The sequence below is a fragment of the Durio zibethinus genome, chromosome 5 (genome assembly GCF_047325235.1).
Source record: "Durio zibethinus cultivar Kanyao isolate XHJ-2024 chromosome 5, ASM4732523v1, whole genome shotgun sequence".
NCBI lineage: Eukaryota > Viridiplantae > Streptophyta > Magnoliopsida > Malvales > Malvaceae > Durio > Durio zibethinus.
Genome location: NC_143166.1, coordinates 22595528 through 22605745, shown reverse-complemented (window position 1 = coordinate 22605745; position 10218 = coordinate 22595528). Strand labels below are relative to the sequence as shown.

Genomic DNA, 10218 nt, shown 5'->3' with positions numbered 1-10218 from the left:
TAAATAATTAGCTTTTATGATTCTCAAATGATAAACAAAGCACCCTGCAATATTCTGACCCTCATTTTAATACCTTTAAACATACTGGTTAATGAGATCACCATTAGCAAGACCTTGCTCACTCTAAATCTAGTCCACTGGCCCTGCATTTATTGACACACCCTTAGATTACAATACCAAGCCTTACAAATTATGAACTTAAAATCACACTAATAAGAAATAGCTACGTGGATTGCTGTTGTTGATATGCTATCTGAATCAGGCAACACCAGTTGACCTAAAAATAATGATAGTATAAATTTTCATAGTGCAGATTTCCAAATAACAGTTATAACATAACTTCAGTCAGTAATTGCTTAAATAAATACAATCTGACCTTGACACAAAAGACATGGTCAAAAGGTACAACAGCTGCTGATGAGAAAGCATTGGAAAATAGTTCATAGCAGCTCTACGAACTGCAGCTTCTTTAGCTACTTGAAGCCACTGTGGAGTTCCAAAGTTTGCAGCTTCACCAAAATTAAAACCTGCTCAGCAAAAAAATTGACCGTGGCAATCAATGAGAATTAAAATTAAGGCTACAGTAAATGCCTTGCCATGGTTTCCCAGATGAGATGAACAAATAAAATAATAGACTCCTAGCATAACTCTTAAGCAGAACAAAAACTTCAGTAATAGTTTGTGTCTTACACAATATTGGTACGTAAATTCACATAGACCAATACAAAATGCCCCTCCTCATTGTGTTGGTGTTTGTAATATAAATATATATTGATAAATTCCAGTCATTCCTAAATCCAGTTTCAGGGTAACATCACATATATTTTAAGGATATTTGCAAATAAAACATCCTCCTTCAGAACTCATTTTAAATACCTTTAAACATACTTGTAAATAGGAGCACCATAAGCAAGACCTTGCTCACTAATGATAACTAAATAAGCTCATCCCCCAGCCAATCCAAACAAAACACTTTGTCAATGAAGTCCTACCCCATCCCCTCTTTCTTGCTCCCCCCCTGAACAAATTTAAAAGGAAAAGAAAATTGTTATTCTCATAATTACCCATCATTAATTTACACAGCTGACAGAGGAAGTGAAACTCATCAATCCCCTATTGAGCCCCAAAATTTCATGTGTAAGTATGTTCATTAAGTCATGCCTATCATTTTCATATCATTTACGTGTATTAAAACCACTATCCAAGCTGTGCAACTATCCAGAAGGAAATGGAAATTTCCTTTTTCTTATATAAAGTAAGCAATTAAACCGACACATTCACTTAATTTTTGCACAATTGCTATTTTATAGTTCTAATAGCCAATATAAAACATAAATGTGCATGTATCAATCCACAGTCACAAGCTCAACAACCAATAAAATTCTCATAAAGGTGAAATCCAACAACAAAGCAATTACCATGGCTGAATCCTACATGCTAAACTCTTGGAAAAGTCACAACAAATTCACCAGGGTTCTGCATTAACCTAAAGAAGCAACAGAATAAACATAAGTAGAACTTAATAACATTCAGAAGAAAAAACAAATGGTGGACTTTTTTGTACAACAAATTCACCAAGATTTTGTATTAACCTAAAGAAACAACAGAATAAACACAAGTAGAACTTTAAAACATTCAAAAGAAAACACCAAATGGTAGAAGTGAGCAAATAAGATCTATTATAGAACTCCAACACATATATAAAGATTGATTGATAAATTCAAATGAAACTCAAGAATCAAGATGTCGCAATACCTCTTAAAGTAGACATCCCAACAAAAAGATCGAAATTATCCTCCTGAATGAGCTTCTCGGAATGGAACCAAAAAGTCACCAGAGCAAAAGACCACTTATTATCTATTAAGTGTTTCCCATTTTTTCAGTATCTTATTCATTAAGCAATATAAAAAGTTTTACAAACGACAAAACTATCAAAACTACCAAACAAATAAACTTGAATAAAAGAAAACTACTACAATGAATCATTAGCAGAAATGCAAGCTATTAAACCTAGCCAAAAAAATCTAAAAAGTGGCTAAAAGATTAAAAAAAATTGAACTCACACGCCTGCATCTTCACGACCAAGAAGATTAACAGGATTACTAGATCTCAGAAAAACCAAACAACCCTCAGAGAGGTCATCAAGGCCCATAATTCGACCAGGCCACCAGGAACCTTAAAAAAAAAAGAATGAATAATTAGAAAACATATTGAGGAAGAATTTATAAGAAGCTAGAAAAATTGACACTATGTAAAAAATTTTTAAAGTGTGAGAAGGAGAAAATTTTTTATTTTCTAATTTCATATTCATCATAGATTTAAACAAAAGTAAAGCAGAAAAATAAAATTAACCTCATTAATTAAATAAACAGATCACACAAAAATTCAATCGCACTCCCCCTTCATCAACTTAGAAAATCATGTGCACTTGAATCATGTATCAATGCATATTGATTTAAGCTTGCATGTCCAAAAATGCATAATAGTTCAAATTTCAAGGCAAAATTACTAAATCAGCAGGAATTGAAACAACAAAATGATACCAATTCGTTAATTTTCACCTAAAACACAAAAAGGTAACACAATTAACAGCTTATATTTCACAGCTCGGACAAAAATCCCATAAGAAAATGTCAACAGCATAATAAAGAAGACTAAAAATTTATAAAATTCAAGTGAAAGAAAACAAAACAAAAAAAAAAAATTACCTCCATCCCAATGAGTATTATCGGGCCTGAAAAAAAATTCCAAAATTAAAAAATAGTCAAATCAAAAAGAAAAAGAAAGGAAGAAATTGAGAAATACCTAAAAATGACAGCGTTCCAAAGCATGATATTATTATCTTGAGCAACCTCACTAATACCGGTAGGTGGATCTTGTTGTAGCTTCTTGAAGTCTCTCATCAACCTCTTCTTCACTGGAGAGAAAGAGTGGATACTATTTTTGGACCTTAAAGATAACATTTTTAAAGAAACATAGAAGGGAGCTATCAGAATGAGAAGCAACAAAAACACCAAGTTTCTTTCTTCTCTTTACCTTTCTCTTTTTCCTCTTCTTTCTCTCTTCTAATTTTTTCGGTTGTCTTTTAGAGAAAGCGCTTTTCCCCCAACAAAAAGAAGCATTTTCTTGAAGTTTAGGAGAAGCTTATGAAAAAAGACTTTTCCAAAATTATCCCTTAATTTTTTTGTTTATTTTAATATTTGTCTCCTAAAATTAGAGAAGAGAATAACTTTTATTTAATACTTATAGATTTTCTTTTACTTTATTATTTTAGATTTTTTCATCAATTCTATTTTGTATTAAGGGTTCAGGTTGCTTTGCTTTTTTTATTGGTGGATTAATTAGATGTCACTTTAAGGATTTCATTTTAAAAATTATTTAACTGCAACCTATTAGTAGTAATGTTGTATTGGGCTAAGGATGTTGAAATAAATATCTATAATTTAACATAAAAGTTGTCCTCGTTTTGTTTTGAAGGATAGCTTAACCATGTAAAAAGAAAAAAGTGAAGGGGTAATTTTGTACATTGAATTAAAAATGATTCCATTTTAACTATGGTTTGTTCATTTTAACAAGAAAGTCTGTGTTTCTTCCTTTTTTTTTTTTTTTTTTCCGTCGGCTCTGTCAATCTGTAATTTTGTTTTTTTCTTTGTCCATCTCTTAATTCTTTTAGATTTGTTTTTTAGGTTTCCTTTAATTCCTTTCATGCATTTGTAGTGTTTTCTTGTTATGGGTGATTTTTGTTTGCTTTTGTTGATTGTTGAGAGTGTATAGTCAAATTTATGTCTTTTAATTACTTTGTTCTTTTTGCAGGATCTATTGTTTGCTCGAAGTTCTTCTCTTTATTAGGTATGAGAACATTGCATGCAAGAAATCTTTTCTTTTGTGTTTGTAAAAAAAAATCCCGAAAAGAGAGATAAAAGGTTGACTACTGAGATTAGAACTTTTGAGAGACTGGAAGAAGAAAGAGCAGGGATAAAGTAGGGAATTTTCGAGAGAGAGGTGGGTTGAAAATAAAAAAGGATGGATGGGCCAAAGGTAGAGCGATGGGTGGGGTGAGATGGAAACATTGGAACATGCAACAATAGAGCAGGGAAATATAGAGAGAGATTTGGAAAGCGAAAAAAAAAAAAAGAGGAAGCGAGGGTGGAGGAAGATCCGTTTGTCGGATCTGATTTCTTTTCCCATTTTTGAAACAATTTTTACAACAAAAAGGGGGAGGGAGAAGGAAAGGAGAGAAGCGTGGAGAGCCAAAAAAGAGAGAGATTTGATTTATCAAATGCTAGGCCTGCTCTTTGTTGATTGAATAATCTTTTTATAGTAATTTGTGAAATATTCATTTGTATAATTTTTTTTTATTATTATAGTGAAGGACTTGGGGAAGGATATGACAAGTACATTGGTTTTGCAAGTGCCTTTTGAAATGTTTCGTGACGGGCATAATGGACCTGTTAGTGTGGCCTTCGATGGTATGCTTTTTTCAATATTTGTGCCAAAACTGTTTATCGTAATTGCTCGAATATTGGTTGATGCATATGTACCTTGAAGTGACAGGGCAATCTTAAATGGTAGTGGCCTTGTTATTGTTGCATTGATGATTCTTGCCATTGTCATAATTGTTGGGTTGTTTCATAAGATGTCCAAAACACTGTAGGAGAGGAGGATTTTAGCAGTTTTTTTTTTTTAACATTTACGGGCATATATAAATGCCTCTAAACAAATTTCATTAAAAGCATAGAATATATCTATGTCAGAAAATATAACAGCATTTTAGAAAAATTACAAATGTCATTAAATTTAATAATGTTTTTAAGAAAAATGTCACAAAATTTAGCAACATTTCTATAAAAAATGCCATTAATTTTGGTCATTTAAATTAAGAAATTTACTTTATTTTTATTTATTTTAATATTTACTACTATAATTAAATCAATACTGATATCATTTAAATCAATATGATAGCTTTTAACTAGTATGTCCAGAAATTGGATCAATACTGATAAATCTATATGGTATTCATTTTCATACTTTTTAACTAGTATTGATAAATCTATATGGTACTCCTTTTTACTTCAACACCTACCAGAAGCATTCTCTAGAAATTCTAGTGTATGCTTTTGCTAATGTTATGATTGGTTTAACCAAAGGAATATGGCAGGAATGCAAACAAAAATAAAAGTAAGAATGAGAACAAATAGTACTATTACCTAGTTCAATTGATGAAAAGGAATAAAGCTTGAATTTTTATTTTTTTTTACTTTTTTTTTTATGGTTGCTATAACCATTTAGCCCTTTTAAATTTAGCCCTTTTAAGTATTTTTCCCAAAAAAAAAAAAAGCTGGGAAAAAGGCCCTTATCCTTAAAAATGTTTCACCACAAGTTTAAAACTCAACAATTCCATGCTTGTTAAGAGCTTCCATGTGATGTTTCTGGTCTCTTCTAGCAAGAATACCACCACGTATGTTGGGATACAAAGTTTTCAAACGACCATCAAGCTATAAAAGAGAATACAGTTAATCTCCAAACTCAAACAGCTTTAAAGCTGAAATCAACCGTTAATAGAAGGCATAATAGTATTGACATCAAATCATTAGGAAAGTATGGTGATCAATCATTAACAGAGAAGATAAGTTTAATCTAATTTTGCAATGAAAGTTTATTAGCAAAAAAGATAAAAATAAAACATGCTCAAGTAGCAGCAACAGCAAAAGCTTTATAAGTTATCATTGAGGATGTCAAAATCACTTCGGTCTGATTCTTTCTTCCCTTAAATAGTCCTAGAAACTATAATAAAGGACGTGAAATCTGAAACCAAAATAAAAAAAATAAAAAAATAAAAAGAAAGAAAGAGATTTTAGCAGGACAGTACAGCACAAAATAAAAACTAGATTACCATTTCAGGGAAACACGTAAGCTGCTCCACTTTGGTTACAGAGACACCAGCATTTTCTAAGGCAGATGCAGTTCCTCCACTAGAAACAATTGTGTACCTATAGTTTCCAAAAAAGCAAGTTCAAACTAAATAGGCTTCAAAACTGCTGCTTTGCATTTTATACTGATATTGACAACACAGGCCGTAACAACTCCAAATAAAAAAGTTTTCTTGAACAGAATTGAATATGTAAAGGATGCCATATTCATGTCAGTTTGTCTTCATATCATGTTGATTGTATCATAGAGTTACTTTCTAATTTCCTCTAGCACTATTCAATACCCAATATTAAAGGATTAAAAAAAAAAAAACAAAGATTAAGCAATAACAGTCCGTAAAAGAAATAAAATATGACAATATCCCAAAAAAAAAAAAAAGGCGTCATTTACTTACGCGAATTCTTGAAGGCCGGTAACAAGAAAGGCCAGGTTCTTCTTGTCTAACAAAGATATCAGTACTTGCTTATTGCCTGAGAGGGGCAGAAAAGCCATTAAAAGCGATCTATTTGTTTTTGGTTTTGGTTTTTTTAGAAAACAAAAGAGAGGAACATTATTAAAAAAGATTGTAATAAAAAAAGGAAAATTTGGGAGAAATCATTCATCGTATAACCCTTATGAAGCAAGCTAATAAAAATCCAAACCCAATTTAGCTAATCAAATCAAAATTGCAAATTAAAATATACCTTGTTCATAAAAATTCGAAAGCAATCAAAACCTAAAATTTTTCTTATAAGAAAAAACAAAAAGCTTTAAACTTACACTTTAATAGTGCCTTGAGGGGTTCCTTTCTTGTTGATATCAAATCCAAATAAACCATGTTTCAGAACATATCTAGATGCAACAGGAATCATTCTCTAATTAAGGAAGAAGCTGGCAACACTAAACTTATAAATTAGTGAAAGGAAACCGAAGGAAAGGCCTTACCAATGAAGGAAATCAATGTAGAGGAGAGTCCTAACGGCAGCGAATGAGAGGCCAAATGGTGCAGGACACTGAGGTGCAACCCACCAGCTGAGAATGAAATCGAATGGGAAAGGTCCAGTGCCGAATGAAAAAGGAGAAAAAAAAATGCAAGAGTAAGCTTCAATCGAAAGTGACAGTGAAAGATGAGAGCTGGGTAGAAAGAGGTACAGGTTTCACAAAAGAAAAACCTTAATTGCAGAGTTTTGGGCAGAAGAGGGTTTGTTCTCGACTTGAATTTATAGATAAATTAACCGCACTGGTCAGAACAAATGCCATTAAAATTTTCACAATAGCGGCGTTCATTCTAATAAATGTCACTAAATAATCATAAAATTATCCACTGTTTTTTACAAATAATTTGACGGTATTTGTCGCAAAAAATGTCACTAAAATCATAATATTTAGTGATGTTTGTATTAATAAATATCACCAAATAATATTAAAAAGTTTTGACTAATTTTTAAAGAAAAGATATTTTTATTTTATTAAATTTTAAAAATTAGTTAGCAATATTTTATAATATAAATGCAGCTAAATTCATAAATTAGTGATATTTTTATATATAAACGCCGCAAAATGAAAATTTAGTAGCACTTATAATATAAACAAAGCTAACTTTTAAAAAACATGAAACTTAATGGCATTTGTTAATAAATACCATTAAAAAAGTGCCACCATATCCCTATTTTCTTGTAGTAAAAGCTTTCTTACTTTCTCATTTTGTTTTTTAGCTCGACATCACAGGAAGATTATATTCTAGCTTGAGTATGATTTTTATGGCACCATAGCAATAATTTAACCTTTTTTTCTCTTTTTTTAGGGCCTATTATGACCTAGTTTACCATAGCATTAAGAGAAATTTGCATATATAAGAAAGTTTTTGGGTCCCAAGTTAATGTTTAAGGTATTTTCAAAGCAAAAATATCAAATTTATTACTAAGGAGTAAGGACCTCAAATAAGTAATTTAGGATGAATTCAATTCTTTGACATTCTCCAATTGCTGTTGCAAGACTAGTTATTGAAGGACTGACAAACTCTTAGAAATTTTAGTACTAAATAATCTATTGCTAATTATTTTCTTAATGGCTATTTAAAATTGCAACGCCTAAAACATTTGATAACTAACCTGATGTCAAATTTTAGATCATTTTGCGTCAATCTTCTCTCATTATTATTAGCCATTGAATATTTCATTTATTTATGTTTTTGTTTCTTTTCTTTGATGTAAGAAAAAATTAATAGGATACTAGCATTGGCAATTTGGCACCCTAAGAATTTAATTTAAAAGTTATGAAATAGGTGTTTATGTGGTAACTTTTTGGCCTTAAAGAGACTTAGACTTCTCCAAGTTGAGTTTAGCTTACGTTATTACAATTCAAACTTGATCCTCGTTAACTATATCACATACAGGCTTAGTGCGCATATGCTAACTTGCACGTATATAAACTTAGTGTGCATGTGTTGGCTTGCATGTATATATTTCAATTCCTATTAGTTTAGCAAGTTTTAGCAAATTGAGAATGTAATAATTCTGTTTTTCCTTTCGTATTAGTTTTGCAGGAGATGTTCATGGTCGATTTTCAAATTTTCTATGGTTGTTTAAGTATGGAGGTTATCCTCATACAACAAACTATTTACTCCTAAGTGATTATGTTGACCATGTGATAATTCTATTTTTTTACAATTATTGTGTACTTAGTTGGTTAAATTTTAAGTTACTTGATTTAATTTTACTTGATTATCCACCTAAATTCTTCAAATTTCATGTGTAGAAAACAAATTCAAACACCATGCCTGCACCAAGTGTCATCATGCAAGCAATGGCCGAACCCAGTGGGAAATTTGCCAAGGCAAATCAAAAGCCCTTAGGAAATGAGGAGAGTTGATTCCCATGAGAAAATGGAGCCATGAAGAAAAAGAAAAAAAATGCCAAGCCATGACCATGAAGCCCTAAGCCGTGAGCACCAACAAAGGCATGTGGAGCTTTCATTTCTTGCATAAGTTGGCTTGCTTGAAATGAGCTACTGTACAAGCTAATTTGAAGGAGCTAAGTTAGAGCTAAATTGATGATAAAAAGCAAGCCAATAATCAAGCAAATTTGACCAAGGAGAATCGATAAAGAAAGAGAGAGCAAAGAAAACAAATTGCAAGTCAATAAGTGAGAACACAATGAAAAATAAAAGCCAAGCATGGCTGTTGGTTTGTATGGCTCAAGAAATCATTTATGGACAGAGAAAGGACCTAGGATTGGGCTGAAAAATAGGACACTATGAGGATACAAAAGGGATGGCCGAACATGTTATTGCTTGTAGCATTTTTTTTCTTCTTCCATTTTCCTATTCTAATGTCATTGGCAAGCTACCCTTTGTGGATCTTGCCTTGACTTTTAGGGGATAATTTTCATCTTGTTCAGATGTATTTAAGAGGAGCTTTACGTATGCTTTGGGGGACTTTTGGCAAAAAACTTAGAATTTTACATTTGGCTCTCGTTTTTGACGTTTTGGAATGAAATTTTATCTTTCATATTCGGTTTTTCCCAGGTTTGATTTTTATGATTTTATGCCTTAGTTCCTCTCATTTCTAGTTTTACTTTGCTTCATCTTTGAGCTTTTGGTTACAAAAAAAAAAGGATTGTCTAAGGTGGCCTTTGCTTGAGGAATTTCCCATCGGGGCTTAAGAGACTTGATTATTCCATTTTAATTTCATTTCATGTTTTGTTGCATTGTGATATTTTTTGCCTAGTTTTATTTTGGTTTTATGTTCTATTTTATGGGTTTTTTGTTATTTTTTTACATTATGTTTTTGTGACTTTAAGTGGATGAAAATGTTGGTTATTAGATGTTTGTTACATGCTTGCTAAAATAACTTTGTTATGGTTTTTGCTTTCAAGTATTTCCATGCATTTTGATTATCATTTTTAAACCTAGTTTCTCAACTTGTTTTGGTTGTGTTTTGATGAAGTTTCGTTGCATATTTTTTGTTCAATTTCATGTCTATTTTAAGATTCTAGGCTTAGATTTCATGTTACATATGTGCATTTTTTTATTATTATTTTGGTAGCATTTATTTTGCTTTTGGTTTGAACATTATTTTATTCATTTTCTGGTCAATTTTAGGCAAAGCTTTCCTACACCTTTTTTGCTTGTTTTCAAGTCTATTTTAAGATGTTAAAACAGTTTTTGTAAACTCCTTAGGTAGGATTACATTTGCTGAGCATTTTGGTTGATAGGTCTTAGTGTCCACGCATTCTAATATTTTGGTTTGCATTTAATTTTTTTCATTTTGTGTTCTATTTTAATGAAAGGTCACATTCATCTTTTTAG

The 10218-nt window shown here is 31.3% G+C and overlaps 2 protein-coding genes across 10 annotated transcripts; both read right to left on the bottom strand.

The window, feature by feature from the left end:
* LOC111283106 (ubiquitin-conjugating enzyme E2 2-like) lies at positions 1 to 3158 on the bottom strand. 8 transcript variants are annotated; one of them, XR_002689335.2, is made up of 6 exons: positions 2806 to 3099; positions 2709 to 2734; positions 2064 to 2175; positions 1419 to 1486; positions 377 to 527; positions 1 to 277 (listed from the first exon to the last, which is right to left on the bottom strand). XR_002689335.2 is itself a non-coding variant. In XM_089760866.1 (6 exons), the coding sequence occupies exons 2-5, from the start codon at positions 2901 to 2903 to the stop codon at positions 1438 to 1440; spliced, it is 285 nt and encodes a 94-aa protein (XP_089616992.1). In that variant the 5' UTR covers positions 2904 to 2917; positions 3037 to 3158; the 3' UTR covers positions 273 to 527; positions 1419 to 1437. The 8 variants fall into 8 exon arrangements, 4 of the variants coding, with proteins under 4 accessions (XP_089616992.1, XP_022727253.1, XP_089616990.1 ...); XR_016342187.1 differs by having other exon boundaries at positions 1 to 143; XR_016342188.1 differs by adding an exon at positions 1756 to 1854 and having other exon boundaries at positions 273 to 527.
* Positions 3159 to 5216: 2058 nt separating this feature from the next.
* Positions 5217 to 7148, bottom strand: LOC111282775 (uncharacterized). 2 transcript variants are annotated; one of them, XM_022871008.2, is made up of 5 exons: positions 6856 to 7148; positions 6691 to 6762; positions 6326 to 6401; positions 5894 to 5990; positions 5217 to 5495 (listed from the first exon to the last, which is right to left on the bottom strand). In XM_022871008.2, exons 2-5 carry the CDS (start codon positions 6746 to 6748, stop codon positions 5382 to 5384), a joined length of 345 nt encoding a protein of 114 aa, XP_022726743.1. In that variant the 5' UTR covers positions 6749 to 6762; positions 6856 to 7148; the 3' UTR covers positions 5217 to 5381. The 2 variants fall into 2 exon arrangements, with proteins under 2 accessions (XP_022726743.1, XP_022726744.1); XM_022871009.2 differs by lacking the exon at positions 5217 to 5495 and adding an exon at positions 5520 to 5805 and having other exon boundaries at positions 6856 to 7141.
* Positions 7149 to 10218: the final 3070 nt, after the last annotated feature.